Genomic DNA, 17,492 nt, shown 5'->3' with positions numbered 1-17,492 from the left:
ATGACTCACGTGCCTCTCTTCCCCGGCTTCCGGGACGCGGCTGCACGCGGCGTAGGCGCGAGCCCTGTGCTCCGCGGCATCTGAGCAGGGCCGTTGGGCAGTTACACGGCGGAGGGCGGAGGGCGGAGGGCGGAGGCGTCCCGGTGAGCCGATCAAGATGGAGCGGCGAGGCCGAATGGCGAAGACGCCCACCGGCCAAACGCATCAATCCCCGGTGTCTAAGAGAGAAAGGAAGCCTAGCATGTTCGAGAAGGAGTCAGTGAGTGGAGACCGGAGGCCCAAGACAGCCTTCCCACCCTTTAGATGAAGCTTGTTCCCTGTCTGCCCGGAGCCCAGGACGGCTGCCCGCCCTTCTTCCGTTTTTTTGACCAGCGCGAAACTGAGTTTAGGCGGAACAACGTCTATCAGATGTTGAAGGCTCAGGATATTTTGTTGTTAAATCCAAGGATTTTTACACAGGCATCCTCAATTCTTTTCAGACTTGCAAATGTCCAGAATTATCAAGTAGTTGTATTACACCTTACAAATGCAATTTTAGTATATATGTAACTTACCAACCTCTAGTGAGTTTATACCATATGCACATTAATATTTACACAAGCAAGCGCGCGCGCACACACCCCTAGGGGGGGAAAAACTGATGTGCTGATCAGTGAAGTGCTTTTAGTTTTAAAGAATATTAGTTTGTTATTTGAAGACTATATAAGGAAAAATTTAAGATAGTTAGTGATTTCTCTGATACCAGTGAAAAAGATCATTTCAGTAGAACACTGGCATTTCTGTATGATTGTCCTTTGAAAACCGTTCGTGCAATCAGGGGTCTATCTATTGAGGCAATGAGGGAAAACATTTTGCACAAGGTTGCAAAATAGTGTTGAGCTTAGGACCTGTGTCTGAGGACACCTAGTGGCTTCTTTCCATACCTACTTCATGTGGCTCATGAGTGATAGGTAGGATGAAGCTAGATATAACAAAACACACGGGTTTTTAGAACTGAACTATTTTGAGATGACCCCAGAGTGATGGCAAGACTTCAGGTTTGAATGTCTTTTTAGTGTCAGTGTTTTACAAAGAAAAGAACAAATAGAAAAGTAAGCATGCTGAGTTCACACACCTAGGAAAAAGAACAATGAGCTATGTCTAATTGCCAAACATAATACTATATTAATATTAATGTTTGGGTTATGAACACTAAAGATTTCTATACTTTGAGACAGACAAGAGTGAATCTAGGAATCTACTGCCCATTTTGAAAGTTGAACGAGCCCGGATTCAACCCGAAAATACACATTTAGTAAAATCTAGAAACAAGGGTACATGGAGCAAGGCATCTTATTTGATTGATCTATATCTATAGATCTATATTTCTTAAAAATCTAGCCTTCTGAAGGTAAAAACTTTGAATATGCCAATAATTAAGAATTTAAAATAGAATCCCACACATGTTTACTAACCCTAACACCAAAAGTTATTTTCAAGTGGCCAGTGATTTCTGTATTTCTGAGAAAATGAAAAATCAAGACACCTGAATCAAATGAGCACCACTTGATTTTACCTACCCTGTATCCATTTATATCCAGTTATTTTTTTTGTCTTCTGTGTGTGTGAGTTTGGGTATGTGTCTATGCAGCATGTAAGTGACATGAGAGTGTGGTTGTGAGCCAGCATGTGGGTGCTGGGAGCCACTGAGTCTCCGAGAGCTGCTGACTCCCGGTGGCCCTCTCTTCTCTCTGGTGGGAATGTTTTCGGAGATGTAGCTCACCTCACATTGGGCAGGGCTTCAGTGGGTTAAGTGACTACTCAGACTTTGTAGGGATAAAACCAAATTAAGTTAATGAACTTAATACACGGTTTGTTATAATGGCAGATGCAAACTGGAGTGTTCTCCTGTCTGCGAGAACTCCGTCTTTCCAGTATAATATGCTTTTGCTTAGCCGGAGTTAGGTCATTGTAACCAAAGATTTCAAAACCTTAAGAACATTATTAAAAATTGGCAACTTTATCAGTCTCTCAAGCATATGTATTTGAAAACCATAAACATTAGCAAATAACATTTTTGCTAAATAATTGGATATCATTGAAATTATGACACGAGTAAACTGTTTATTTAAATTTTGTAAGGAGGCTCCATGTAGATAAATGCCTCTTAGTAGCTAGTTTTGATAACAAATTTGATGTTTTTTTAAAGATTATAAAGGTTTCATATCAACTGAAAGAATAAAGTACTTTTAATAAGTATAATAAATCATGTGACTAGTATACATAAAGAAATGTCAGAAATGCATTTTTAAAAGTAGTAGGTTCATTAAGAGTTAATATGAGGCTCCGTGTGTTCTATTCCCAGAAGAATCATATAACCTTGAAAACACTATTAGTGATAGTGCATTAGTAACTGTATCCCTTGAGTAGACTGTAGTTCAACAGAAGATAGTAGGCACGCCTTAAGAGACAGGTTGAGTTATCTTTCCATACATAAATACAATATCAGAGTATGTGCAGTGAATAGAATTAACATTCACTATCACAGACAGAAGGCTGGCATGAGGGAGGGGAAGTTCTGGAAGGGTATTCTGTCAGTGAAGTGCCTTAACAGTCACGTTATTTAAGTCACTAAAGAAAAAGGAAGGGTAACAAATACCATTCTAAATAATAGATGAAAAGTCACAGATATGAAAATGCCTTTTAAACCAGAGTCGCAGGGAATACCAGGCGTAAGAGACAGAAACTCCTGCCGAGGCATACTTGAAACCAGTGATATAAACGTTTTTAAGGAAACTAACTAGGGAAGAGAAAGTAGGCGTCTCAGAAACAGTCTGAATCAGGGACGTGATCTTTACTGAAAGAAAACTAGATCTAGAATACTATGCCCAGCTAAAATAAAACTAGACCCAGAGTACCACACACAGCTATAATATATGTCAAAAGCAGAACTACAAGCTCTTAATGTAAGGAAGTTGAAATCCTTACATCGTAAATGACAAAAAGTGGCAAACAAAATCAGTTCTTACATTAGAAAAGCGATTATAGGACAGATTGCTACCATAAAAGTTAGTGATGGTACAGAGACTTAACACACCAAAGCTCAAGCTTTTAGTGATAGGATATGAAAATCTGAAATGTATCTGATGAATTATTAAGAGTTCTTCACTCGCATGTGTATGTGGTATATGTATAATAATATATATTCACATAATATTCATATAGTAAATGTATACATATGTGTATTAAGATTAATATTTAATTTATATATATATGAGTTAAAATTTCCAGAGAAACTTAGTTATTTAGCAGTCTTGCTTTTAGCAAGGAGGGGTGGTGGTGGTGGTGGTGGTGGTGGTGGTGGTGGTGTGTGTGTGCGTATGTGTTTATGGTCTGCAGAAAATCTGCCCTCTTGAGAAATTAGTAAACTAGACTTAAGCTATTGAGATTTGCAAAGCAAAGGTGAACTATTGAAAGTGAATCAACTCCAGCCCTTTCTAGATTTTCTGTTCTTAAGGAAGAGAGAAGGCGGTGTGGACAAGATACCTGAGAAAAAATTGTGAAGTTCACAGTCCATAAGCACATTTAAGCACATTTAAGGCTCATTTAAGACCTAAGACCTAGTCATAGGATTTAGACTACATCCTTTTCTCCTGTGCATTACAACAGCCACATTAACTTGAGGCCTTTTATAGAAGTTCTCACACTATGAATTGGTTTGGTTACCCAGAAAAAAAAATTACAAGGCATTGGGCTGGAGAGATGGCCCAGCAGTTAAGAGAACTGACTACTCTTCCAGAGATCTAAAGTGAAGTTCCCAGCAACCACATGGTGGCTCACAACCATCTGGAATGGGATCGGATGCCCTCTTCTGGAGTGTCTGAAGACAGCTACAGTGTACTCACATAGATAAAATAAATCTTTCTTTTTTTTTTTTTTTTTTTTTTTAAATCGCAAGGCATACTGGATGGAGAACACCACAAAGACAGTAAGCACTAGGTCCACACACGAGAGGAATAAAGGTATCAATAGAAATATTCACAACTTTAAAAAGCACAGGCTGAAAAGGGAAGAATGTTTAAAATTTTTGAGGCAGTTATAGAAGTTGTAAATTGGGCTGGAGAGATGGCTCAGTGGTAAGAGTGCCAACTGCTCTTCCAGAGGTCCTGAGTTCAATTCCCAGCAACCACATGGTGGCTCACAACCATCTGTTGAGATCTGATGCCCTCTTCTGGTGTGTCTGAAGAGAGCAATGGTGTACTCATATACAAAAATAAATAAATCTTAAAAAAATAAAAATAAAAGAAGTTGTAGATTATTCATAATAGAAATTCCAGACAGAAAATAGAATATAAGGAATATAAGTCCAGTAAATTAAAATAACTCAGAGGCCACCACAGTGCCAGGAAGGTCAGAGAACACAGCAGAAAAACATGCCCAAACAAAATCTATATGTAGGCATATATTCTCAAACTACAAAAATTAAAGATGAAGAAAAGTCTGAAAAGAAGCCAGAAGAGAAACATACTAACTATAAGAATTACATTCATTCTCAGATATGAAAAACAGAAGTAAAAGTATTCAGAGAAGAAATGTGACAACCTAGGATTGTTTTTTTTTTTTTTAAATTAGATATTTTATTTACATTTCAAATGTTATCCCCTTTCCTGGTTTCCCCTCTGAAAACCCTCTATCCCCTCCTCCTTCCCCCACCCACCCACTCCTACTTCCTGGCCCTGGCATTCCCCTACACTAGGACTTAGAGCCTTCACAGAACCAAGGGCCTCTTCTCCCATTGATGACTGACTAGGCCATCCTCTGCTACATATGCAGTTAGAGCCGTGGGTCCCACCATGTGCATTCTTTGTACTACCTAGGATTTTATACCCTGCAAAACTAAAATGAAATGAGAAAGGATTTTTGGACAAAATAACGAAAGAAATTTATCTCCAATAAACCTGCCTTATGCAAAATGGTAACAGAAAAAATAAAAAGGAAATCAGAAATTTGAATATAGCTAAGAGTATTAGAGTAAATGAAGATTAATTAAAAACTTTTAATGTTCCTCTTTTTCCTCTAACAGCTGTTCTGAACTTGTTGGAGGTTGCATATCAGATACTTACATTATGATTCATAACAGCGGCAAAATTAGTTATGAGGTAGCAATGAACGAGTTTTACAGATGAGGTTCACTGTAACATGAAGAGCTGTGTTAAAGGGTTGAGAACCACTGCTGTAACAGATAATGGTTTGTTAAAAAAAGATAACAGGAAATATATATAAAATTATGTTTGCACATGAATACTTGTTAATGTACCCAGAGGTGAGATGAATGGCTGTGTAAGAGAAGGAGAGGGAGGGAAGAACTTGAGTCATTTTAACCTTGCAGTTGAAGTGTCAGTTGACTTGCCTTGCCTGCACATGCCAAAGTCTACAGCTAAGAGAGGAGGCCAGGGAAGAGAGACACATGTGTTAAAGAATTAGAGGAGTCATGTTAGATTCTCAAAGCACAACAGAAAAGAATGGAGGACCAGAAGAACAAGGGCATCTCATAGAGCAGAGTAGCATATGGGATCGATACTCATCCAGGTGTATCCTAGCGATCACTGAATGTCAGCAGTCCAAGTACAGCAATTTAAACACAGTTGTCAGAATGGATTAAAATAAGACTCAACTGTGTTTATAGTAAACGCACTTAAAATACACATACATAAAAGGAGACAGGTGGGGCTGGTGAGATGGCTCAGTGGGTAAGAGCACCCGACTGCTCTTCCGAAGGTCCAGAGTTCAAAACCCAGCAACCACATGGTGGCTCACAACCATCTGTAACAAGATCTGACTCCCTCTTCTGGTGTGTCTGAAGACAGCTACAGTGTACTTACATATAATAATAAATAAATCTTTAAAAAAAAAAAAAAAAGAAAAAAAAAAAAAAGGAGACAGGTGAAGAAAGATACACTAATATCAGAATTAACTGAGTAGCTATAGACTTCAGACAAAGCAAAAACCAAAGCAAATAAAGTTATCAGCAAAAAATGGGTCACTGTTTATCAAGAATGGGGCCAGTTGCCTAGGATACATTAATTCTTGCAAATATGCAGCTGATAGAGCATCAATGTGTGTATGAGAGGAAAATGTATAGGTTTAAAGGAGAAATACACTAATCTAGCATTATAGTAGGAAATTTGAACAATAAGTCTGTCAAAATAATGGACAGTGCTGGATTTGTCTTTTATAGATCATCTGCCTACCATGGGTGAGGCCCTGGGTTTGATCTTCAGCCCTCGAATTTTAATAAATTTTATTATTAAAAACTTACAAATAAAAAAATTGTGTGCTGAAATAAACTAAATCCCAAATCTATACATCTCAGTGAACTGCTCTTCAGTTAGGCTAGCACATAAATAGATATGAACACACAAATTTGAACGTGTATGTTTATGTGTGTCTTAGTTACTTTAATACCACAGCATACACAATCAACTGCTGGTAAATAAATAAATAAACCAAAAAGTAAAATTAATTGCCCTAATGAATATTAAAGCAAAAAACTAAACATGTTAAAAAAAAATCCTAGCATGCTGTTTTCAATTCTAAGAATTCTACGCCATGCCTAAGTTTTCCGGAATGCAACGATAAGTCATTAAAAGCCTCCCAGTGTAGTGCACTACATAACACGAAGCAATATGATATATAGTCATATGCAACTAATGAGAAAACTTGTTATCCGTCAAATTTTACCCTTTCACAATAAGAATACTGAACAAAACAATAACAGGAATTATCACAACATTAAAAGGCCATATATTAAAAACCCATAGCTAACGCCATATTCAGTAGTAGAATTTGTCCTCTAATATCGGAAGTAGGGCAAACATGTCCCTTCACTCCTTCTAGCCAAGCAATTAGATACAGGAAAGAAATGCCTGGTTATTATGAAAATGAATCTTGCCACTTTAAATGAGAGGCTGAAAGTTAATCCAGGAACTGCTGTAGTGTGGTATTCAGCCTTTTGAAACCGCTATGTGACATTGTCATCTACAATGTGCTGGGTTGTATTCACAGCACTCATAGATAGCCTGGAGCATGAGCCCACCAGTCAGCCACAGGTTGGACACACCTCTAGGGCTCTAAGTAACTATTGTAATACAAATTGTATATTTTAGAAGGAAATATCATGTTAAAAAATCACATGTCAAAAATCATGGACTGATATATATATGTGTGTGTGTGTGTGTGTGTGTGTGTGTGTGTGTGTGTGTATGTACACGTACATATATCTGCTTTTGTTATCTTTTCAAGTGAAGATTTATAAATGTGGGCTGGCGAGATGACTCAGTGGTTAAGAGCACCGACTGTTCTTCCAAAGGTCCTGAATTCAAATCCCAGCAACTACATGGTGGCTCACGACCATCCGTAATGAGATCTGACACCCTCTTCTGGTGCATCTGAAGACAGCTACAGTGTACTTAATAATAAATAAATAAATAAATAAATAAATAAATAAATAAATAAATATTTATAAATGTGTAACCCAAAGATACTACTTTTTAAAATAACTATATGTGAAATAAATTTATGTATAATATTTTAATGATTGTAGGCAGGAAGGAAGCACAAAAAGTTGTTTTATCTTTATCCCTCAGCCATTCTGCAGGCTACTCTTGTTTCTGGTTCTTTTCGATATTTTGTGGGTAGTCTAAATACATGCGTCCAAGTTTGTATATCTGTGTGGTGTATGTCTTAGTTGCTGTTCCTATTGTGTGATAAAATATCCTTAGAAAAGTAACTTAATAGAGCAAGTCTCTTTTAGAATCGTGGTCCCAGGCCACTAATACAGAGAAGGCATGGCAACAGGAGTGAGAGGTGTCTGATCACCTTGGAGCCACACTCAGGAGGCAGAGGGCAGTGATTACTGGTGCACATCACTGTCTCCTTCCTAGGGAGTGGTGCCACCCACGGTGGGTAGGTCTTCTCACTTTAGTTAACCAAATCAGTGTCATCCTCAATCGGCAAGCCCGAATGCCTCTCTTTAGGTGGTTATTTAGTCTCAAACTGACAATGGAAACTGTTATGCTGTGTCTACACAAAGCATAGGCTCCCTCAAGTTGAAAGCTAACAATCTGGGATTTATGGACTGTGTAGAAGTGGCTGCCTAAAAGATTTCAGGTTTCCTGGCTCTGTCTCCACTGATGGATATTCTTAAATTCTAAAATGCAGTCTCTCTCCCTTCCTCTTTCAGTATGCACAGATCTTAAGAGAAAGACTGAGAGAGTCTTTTCATGATGTTCAGTACGTGGAACCTCCGTTTGATGACTCAATTGCTGATGTAGGCAAAGAATGGAAAAGTGCCCTGGCAAAATTAAAGTTTGCTAATTCATACAGAATGGAGCCACTGAAGAAATTTCAAGCACATTTGGTAGAAACTAAAATCCAGCAGATATTAAAGGTAATTAGGGACCAGGGATATAGCTCAGTGGTAGACACAAAGTGTGTATGTGTGTGTGTGTGTGTGTGTGTGTGTGTGTGTGTGTCCATTCACTATAGAGACTGCCTGTGAAAATATGGAGACTAAATGGTCCTATAATCTTCTTAGTGTTTGTTAAACTCAGTCTGAATCTAAGGAGAAAGACAGCCAGTCTCTTGTAAACTAAATTCTGGTATGGGTTAGATATTTGATGCACTGCATGTAGGACAGGAAACATGCACTGGTGGCTTTGCTAGTGGAAAGCAAACTGGTTTTAGTGGTATGGGGAAAAGGCATTTCTTCCAGGTCAGTAACTGCATGGGTGGTACCAAAAGATGGTGTGCTTACGCAGTGAAACCATGTCCCACACAACAGCTTCAGCTGCAGATGCTGCCTGGCTAAGCTTCCAACCCTTCACCTGGGTCTGTCTCTTCTGAACAGGCCAAATAGATGCATTGAAAAAGGCTGTGCTAAAAATCACAGTGGCAGTGATTTGTACTAATGCTAATTCTAAATGTGTCCACTGGAGGTTATCTTCAATAAAAACACTTGCTTTCATAGGTCAAGGAATCAAGGTGGACATTCTTCCAGATGCTAAGTATGTCTGTTCTAATCATGCCTTTTTATACCTGGCTCAGGGTGGCTTTGGAGAACCTGATGTTTGCTATGTGAAATCAGACTTGTGTTCACATTCCATTGATCTACCAATGGATCCCATTAAAAAAAACCAAGGTGTGGAAAGGCAGAGTCAAGCTACTGTGTACTAGTGGGATCTGGATTAGAAAAATCAGAAAGTCTGATTAAAGCTGTGTGGGCTGAGGGGGCAATCCTAGAAAGCTCTGTGCCTGGGAACACAAGGCCACTTGAAGAAGTGCTGTGCTCTGCCTCCTTTTCCATCTCTGACAGTAGTCTTCCTTTCTCCTGGTACTGGAAAGGAACTTTGTTGTGAGAGTTTAGTTCCTGCTTTCAGGAAAAATAAGGAAGGCCAGGCTACAGCACCCACAATTTTTCAAGTAATTTTTGGGTCAAAATAATATGAGAAGGAAACTTATTTTAAGGTAGCATACTCTGAACCTCTCTACCACCTCCCATCCCTCCATAGCTAACTGTATATTAAAAACTAAGTGATATTTGGCAAACCTATTATAACTTAAAGTTTGGGGAAAGAATTTTGAGCAACACAAATAGCATATGTGATCTAAGAGTGTATATTTTTGTTCTCCTACTTGACCCTATCCCATAAACGAAATTAAACAAAATTGAATACATAGCCTGGGTACAAACCACATTTACAGAGGTCATCCCAGGGACCTTAGGCCAAAGTGAGGTCAGCATATGGAGCTGGAGAGACTCAACAAGCCATGGTGCTGGGACTACTCTCAGAAAAGACTGCCCTTGAACCTGAGTTAGAGTCAAAAGCAAGTAGACGATGCTGAGTATTGGGAAGAGAGATCCAAGCCCCAGTGCAGGCCTCCAGCCAGCTGTGCATATGGAAGGACCGGGTCAGCGAGCCAATAGCAGTAGTTGCAGAGAGAAGAGAAGAAAGGGGCAGAAGGAGCAGGCCAGGAGGATGGAGGAAAGACATCTACTTGACTTTTTGTTCCTGTGAGTCGGAGTGATAGGAGTCTGCCTGTTATCACCAGAACTCAGTGTAGAGTCCTGGGTGCACTCCAGAAAGGCAGTTAATTAAAAGCTTTGTTATCGATCAGCTTCACTCTCGTTTTGTAAGAAAGGCCCCTGGAATGAAGAGATTGCTCAGCAGTTATGAGCACTGGCTACTTTTCCAGAGAACCCACGTGGTGGCTTACAACCATTTATAACTCTAGTTCTGTGACATACAGCTCCCTCTCTGGCCTCCATTGGCACTAGGCACACATGTGGTGCACAGGCACATATGAGACAAAACAATCATGCATTTAAAGTAAATCTGAATTTTTTTTTTTAAAAAAAGAAAGGATCCTGCTTTGTGGTCTGTGAGCTACATCTCCTTGTCATAGATGTTGGCTTGGTGGTAGATATGGTAAGTCAGAGTTGTCATAGGGAGTAAGAGAGAGAAATAAGTTCTGACCCAGAGAACATAGCAGTGACACAAACCAACTCTGGGCCCAGAAATAACAGGCATTTGGAAAGCGCAATCCAAATTTTTATGTACACATAAACACAAAATGTATCCTTCCTTTACTATGGATTTCCAGAAACTCTTTGAAAGTCTCTTGTCTCCTTAGTGAGAATGGAAACTGGGTTATTTACAACAAGTTGACAGAGCAGCCTTCAAAGCAGAAACTTACAGCTCCGCTGTTGATCATGAAGGGCAGTTGAACTTAGTATTTTTGGGACAGGGTCTCACTATTGTAGCTTTGGTTGGCCCGGAACTCACTGTATAGGATAGGATAGGATGGCCTAGAACTTATAAAGAGCCACTTGCCTTCTGAGTGCTGGAATTATAGGCATGTGACACCAGACCTGGCTTTGACAACTGAACATAATTTCAAAAGCAATTTTTCCAAAATTGTTATTAAAAATAAATTGGTAAGTATAAACATATGGTCATCTTCAGGAACTTGTGTATTTTAAAACAGTTGTATGTATTATTTAGATACATGCTTTGTATTTATATAAAAACATTTGGTTTGAGAATTGAAACATCTCTCTTAATTTTTTTTAAAGGACAGTCTTAAAGATGTCAAATATGATGACAAAGCCCCTCATTTGTCACTTGAATTGGCAGATGGAATATTGGCAGCAGTCAAAGAATTTGCATACCATCGTTATAAATTCATTATACAAGTATTATTTATTCAAAAGACTGGTCAAGCAATAAATGTAAGTGCCCCGACGACCCAACATCTGTTCCTTTGAGCTGTGAAGTGTCCCCAGGGATGGATCCTGAAGGAACTTGGATGCACAGATCATTTTGTTAAAAAGACTTTTTGTTTTCATTACAAATTATCTGAAAAGTACTTACCTAGGAATACATTTTTGCTATCAATAATTGGCTAGATTATATAGCTTGTTTCTTGGTCATACCAATTTTGGTAGCTTAAGTATCATTGAAATAAACTAACCAGTAAGCCTGGTGGTACACGCCTTTGATCCCAGGACTTGGGAGGCAGAGGCAGGTGGATCTTTGTGAGTTCAGGGCCATCCTACTCAACATATTGAGTTCCAGGATTGCAGAGCTACATAGAGAGACCCTATCTTGAAAAGATCAAAAGAAATAAATATTAGTTAACCAGTACGTTTCATTTAGGCATATTAGGCAATGAAGAATGTTTATAATTTAATATTGGTATTAATGTGTGATTTTTTAGGGATGAACCAGAAAGGAAAGTTATGGTTTAACAATAGTATATTTATGTGTTAAGTTGACAAGGGTCAATTGTGCTGGCTAGTTTGTTTGTTTGTTTGTTTGTTTGTTTGTTTTAGATTTAATTTTATTTATTTAATGTATAAGTGCTCTATCTGCATGTACACCTGCATGCCAGAAGAGGGCATCAGATCCCATTATAGATGCTTGTGAGCCACCATGTAGTTGCTGGGAGTTGAACTCAGGACCTCTGGAAGACCCGGCAGTGCTCTTAACCACTGAGCAATCTCTCCAACCTGTGCTGGCTAGTTTTATATCAACTTGACACACGGTAGAGTCATATGAAAAGAGGGGGCCTCAACTGAAAAGTTGCCTCCATAAGACTGGACTGTAGACAAGCCTGTAGGGCACTTTCTTAATTAGTGATTAACTCGGGAGACTCCAGCCCATTGTGGATGGTGCCATTCCTGGACTGGTGGTTCCTGGGTGCTGATCAGGCTGGTAAGCATTGCCCCCATGGCCTCTGTGTCAGGCCCTGCCTCCAGGTTCCTGTTTAGTTTGCTTTCTTGCTGCAGTTTCTCTGAGTGGACCTGTGATTCAGGATGTGCAAGCCAAACAAACCCTGTCCTCTTCAAGTCGCTTTTGGTCATGAAGTTTCATCACAACAATAGTAACCCTGACTGTGATAGACAGGCAGATGGGTGCTGAGCTCAGAGTTACAGACAGAGGAGGTCCTACGTCCATGCGGAACTGCAGCACATGAAATCCATGCACTGAAGAGTAGGAAAGTTACAGGTGGTGTTACTATGACTAAATAGCAGGGCTCATGCTATTCAGGCAGAGACATGAATAGACAGGAATTGAATCTTTAAGTTGCACTTTATTCAGAGAAGACAACAGGCTAACCCCTATAGGCCACCTTCCACCTCAGACAGCAGATTACATGTAGAAAGGGGCAGGAAATAAGCCTATCAGTCACTCCAGAATTCAGTCTTGCCTCAAATCACATTTCTGACACGTGTAATGGCTATGTCTCTGCTATGAACCTAATATGCCTCTGGGTGCTTCTAAGCTGGGTTGGGGAATGGTTAACTCACAAGAAACCATTCATTAAGAGTGATACATATGAAACTTAATAAGCATATTTCTTTTTATAATAGGGAGTAAAAAAACTGTTATGCTGGGCAGTGGTGGCGCACACCTTTAAATCCAGCACTTGGGAAGTAGAGGCAGGTGGATTTCTGAGTTCAAGGCCAGCCTGGTCTACAAAGTGAGTTCCAGGACAGCCAGGGCTACCCAGAGAAACCCTGTCTCGAAAACCAACCAACCAAACAAACAAACAAAAAACCTGTTCTAATACAGAATATAACAATGCTCTTATGTATTTATCCTATTTGACATCAGTAAGTTCTCTGTAGAAAAGATAAAGTAGGGGTGATATGCCAGAGCCGCTGCTTGGGACTCCCCAGAAAAGGGAAGGCTGGCCGATGGCCTATAAAGGAACAGGCTGTACCAAGCCAGAAAGAGCATTTTAGCAGAGGTCTAAGGCAAGGCTGGGCTTAGTAGGATGGGAGAATATACATACATGTGCTATATATAGTGCTAGTGTGACTGAATAATGAGCTGTCTGGAAGTGAGTTTCTCAGACGGCAGCATTTCGGTCACCATTCTGTGAGGCTGCTCGGCCTGTCACCACCTGTGTCATCTGGAAGGAAGGCTCACTGGTGTGCTGCAACTGCTCTAACTCAGCTGGTCCTGAACATTTCAGACAACCTGCCCCTTGCCTGACAGCAGTGCTGGCTGCCATTGGGCTTCCCCACATTCTAGCCGTCCTCCTGTACAGCATTCCAACAAAAGCGAGGCCAGACTACAGGACTTTTGACACTCGCTTAAGCTGTACAGTGTCACATTCTGTTGCCTAGAGCAAATCAGAAGGCCACCTCATTCAAGGGGTGAGGAAATAGTCTCTCAGGAGGAACCACAAGGAACCTCAGGTCAGTTTGAATCCATCACAGATATAGCACAGCTTGTCTTGTCTTTGCAGGCATCACAAATAAGTCATGGCCTATTTGTATAACTGGCACTGTTGCTGCCAGACAAGGCCCTCCTATCAAGGCTTTTGGCTGAAGATTTTTAAATGTGGCAAGAAGGATCCCTTATCATGGTCTGGAGCACAGTACACTGGCTTCATAGGCCCCATTACAGAGCCCTCTGTTCCTGCCTAGAACTCAGTAGAAGGCATCTACCAGCCTCCAGAAAATAAGGAAGGCAATTAGTAGCCTGATTCTCCATGACATGGAAAATTAGGCTTATCTTATAAAAATACTTAACCTTTTAAACATGGATGTGTGTTTGGAAGCATGGGGTTATGCTCAAGAATTCAGGTACCTGAATTGGCGAGAGTGATGGATTCCCCGGGAGCTGGAGTTACAGGTAATGTAAGCCATCTAATGTGGGTACAGGGAATTGTGTCTTGTGGAAACACTGCACACTCTTAACTGCTGAGCTATCTCTATGTAGTGCTAGGATGGAACACAGGAATTTGAGCTGGTGTGTTATCACTTAAGTTACCCGACTCAGCCTAACAAATTATTTCTTAAATAAAACTTTCTGAGAAACTGACACACACTATTTTAAAAAGCCAAGCTACTGTAATTTAAGTTACTTAACACATTCCATCTGAGTCTTTTCAATTTTGTCTCACAGATTGCCAGCAGATGGATCTGGGATGTGGCATGGGACAACTGGGTAGAAGCTAAACATGAAACAGAGTCTTACGTGGTATTGGCCTTGGTGTTTGCTCTCTATTGTGAATAGCTCAGGACCAGCATTTTCACCCCCCATCCTTCAAAATAAATGATATATACAGATCTGTGAGCCTCGTGTTACCTTACACATGCGAAAGCCAGTTATACTTACTTGTTAATATATGTTACCTCAGAGCAGTAGAAAAGGTAGGTATGAATTCTTACATATTCCAACACAGAAGTATAATTATTCTTAGGTTTAAGAAAATTAGGATAGCCAGGCATGGTGGCATGTGCCTTTTTAATCTCAGCATTTGGGAGGTACAGGGGGATGGATCTCTGAGTTCCAGGCCAGCCTGGTCTACATAGTCAGCTCCAGGATAGACAAGTCTGAGAGTGTGTCTCAGAAATAAGTAAAATAAATTTAGGGCTTGCCATAGGAAATTAAGTGGAAGTCTCAAGTAATGTAAATACAAGATACATTTTGGAAAACTTACAAGGGCAGATGCATTTTGGATAGTGTTTTAATATTTTGTGTTCGTTCTTTTGAAAGGACTCCCTAAGCTTAAAGCAAAAATGATAAAGTACTAGTGTTTTCTTATCTAGATCCCTCCTCCTCTAAAGCTTAGATTTAAGCCAGTCTTAACTCTACATCCTTGTCCTCAGTTTGTGTCACATTGTTTCCAGTCTTTAACTCTTAACTTTTCATTTGCCCTGTTCTCAAGCCAAACTAGAATAAAGGATAAACCTGAACATACTTCCTGTTTTCCAAATTGTTATCCCTTTTCTGTCTTGAAACAGGCGGTACTTAATCTCAGTTGTATACTTGATGAGAATCTAGAATCATCTGTAATACCTGTGAGGGGTTATCTAGGTTCGTTTAGTCTTTGGACATGCTTGTGGAATAGCTTGATTAGATTGAGGTGGCAAGACAAGACCACTGTGCGTAGCACCAGAGCCTGGTATAGGATCCTGGACCACACAGAAAGGAAAGATTGAGTTGAGAGCATTCTCTTTGCACTCTGGGTGGTGATGTGACCCCTGGACTGTATGTACACTTGAACGGAGCCAGAGAAACTCTTTCTCCCATAGGTTGCTTGGTCAGAGTACTTTTTTACATCAGGGAAAGAACTAGACAAATCCCAGGTTCCACATTATATATACTATATTTGTCTCTCGTCTCTCTCTTTCTTTTTTCTTTTTCTTTTCCTTCTTTTTGTTTTGTTTTGTTTTGTTTTGTTTTGTTTTGTTTGTTTTTCGAGACAGGGTTTCTCTGTATAGCCCTGGCTGTCCTGGAACTCACTTTGTTGACCAGGTTGGCCTCGAATTCAGAAATCCACCTGCCTCTGCCTCCCGAGTGCTGGGATTAAAGGCATGTGCCACCACGCCCGGCCCCCTCTCTCATTTCTTAACTTTCAAATTTTATAACATTAAAATCTTTTTGTTTTTTAATTGCAAGTATGCTCTTTCCCACCTACGATGCCCTTAAGTTCAGTTATATATATTTGTGTATCACTTTATCTTGAAGCTGCAGACATCCTGCTCTATGGCAGGCACTCCCTTCACCTCTACATTATTTGTCGGCTCTATACTTCATGTGGATACACTATATATATTTCAAAGGAGGAGAGAAGTGCTGGGCTTACTTTCTGGAGCTAGAAGCTGTGGCTGTGAAAGGGAACTCGAATTCTAAAATCCAAGAGCTAGATCACCACCACCTTTTCTGGTTTGGTCCCCTACATTCTTGGAAGTGTTGTGGGGAGTGGAGGGGATGGGGGGTGGGGGATGTAGGCCTGCCTCTCTGCCCCTTGCCTTTGTCCATTGGACCTGTTGTCTTCCTGGTGCTCTTTTCAAAGGGTGGGGTACGGCCTTTCCTGTGGCGAAGTCTAAGCACTAACATCAATATAAATCCTGTCCAAACACCATTGGACAATTGGCTTCCATTTCCAGGAATTCCCAATCCTGTGTCCTGCAGGTGACTGTGCTGACTCTGTCATATGATTTTGGGAACCTTCCCTATGTTCTCCTTGCCTGACTGGGTTCCGTTCAACCTGAGTGCTGCTGTGACTTTTCCCGTGGCCATGGGGGCCACTACGCCAAGGTCACAGGAGAAGCAGTTGTAGAACAAATGAGCCAAGAGCGCCTTGGGGATCCTGGGGTGTGTGGAGTGAAGATGGAGAGGTGGGGTGGAGAAGTCAGAAAGGACTCAGGAGAAGGGGATCTCAAAGAGGGAGGAGGCGGAGCTCCTGGGGTGGTTGACCCTAAGGGCTGCGAGAGAGGAGGAAGTGGGCTGAGGACACTAATCCTTCATTTACAGAAGGGAGCGAGGACCCTGGTGGAGAAGGGGAGGTCGCCGCGGCTGTGGAGACCCCGGGCTGAGAGGAGGGGCTGGGGACCGGTAGGGGTGGGGTTGGTGGGAGGATACCGCGCGGTAGGGACCCTCAGCTAAGGTGCTGATGATCGGGAGTGGGGAGGACACGGCGGCGTGGTGGCGACCCCGGGCTGAGGGGAGGAGCTGGGTACGGGGGAGGGATTGGAGAACAAGCGTGGTGAAGACACATCTTTGAGGGGAGGGGCTAGGGACCCAGGTGGGGACAAGGCAGGCACCGCCGACTGAGGACCCCCGGCTGACGCGCAGCGGAGGAGGGGAGGGGGCGGGACCGCGGCGGGGCGGGGCGGCGCGGAGCCGCGGCTGACGCGGAGGGCCGGGCCGGGGGCGCAGGGAAGGGGCGGCAGCGAGCTCGCCAGGCGGCCAGGAACCCGGGTGGGGCCGGGACCGAGGCGGTGGCTGGCCAGCGGAGCTCAGGCCGGGCGCGGCGCGCCGGGTGAAGGCGGCAAGGCGGCAAGGCCCCGGCCGAGGCCGGCGGAGCCGCGCAGCTGCGGCCGGCTGACGTGAGCGGCGTGCGGGTCCCGGCCGGCAGCGCGCTGGCGGCCATGGCGGTGGCGCTGGCGGGCCGCGGGGCGCGCGGCGGCAGGGGCCGGCCCCCGGGCG

General features: G+C 41.8%; 1 protein-coding gene across 2 annotated transcripts; it reads left to right on the top strand.

The window, feature by feature from the left end:
• Positions 1–2: 2 nt before the first annotated feature.
• On the top strand, positions 3–14,626 carry Gm3417 (predicted gene 3417). Of its 2 annotated transcripts, NM_001123368.1 has the most exons (4): positions 3–259; positions 8,222–8,428; positions 11,114–11,269; positions 14,460–14,626. In NM_001123368.1, the coding sequence occupies exons 1-4, from the start codon at positions 158–160 to the stop codon at positions 14,568–14,570; spliced, it is 576 nt and encodes a 191-aa protein (NP_001116840.1). In that variant the 5' UTR covers positions 3–157; the 3' UTR covers positions 14,571–14,626. The 2 variants fall into 2 exon arrangements, with proteins under 2 accessions (NP_001116840.1, NP_001347590.1); NM_001360661.1 differs by lacking the exon at positions 11,114–11,269.
• The last annotated feature ends 2,866 nt before the right edge of the window (positions 14,627–17,492 follow it).

Source organism: Mus musculus, chromosome 17, assembly GCF_000001635.26.
Source record: "Mus musculus strain C57BL/6J chromosome 17, GRCm38.p6 C57BL/6J".
Lineage (NCBI taxonomy): Eukaryota > Metazoa > Chordata > Mammalia > Rodentia > Muridae > Mus > Mus musculus.
Note: the sequence above shows the minus strand (reverse complement) of the source record. Positions and strands in the feature narration are given on the sequence as shown.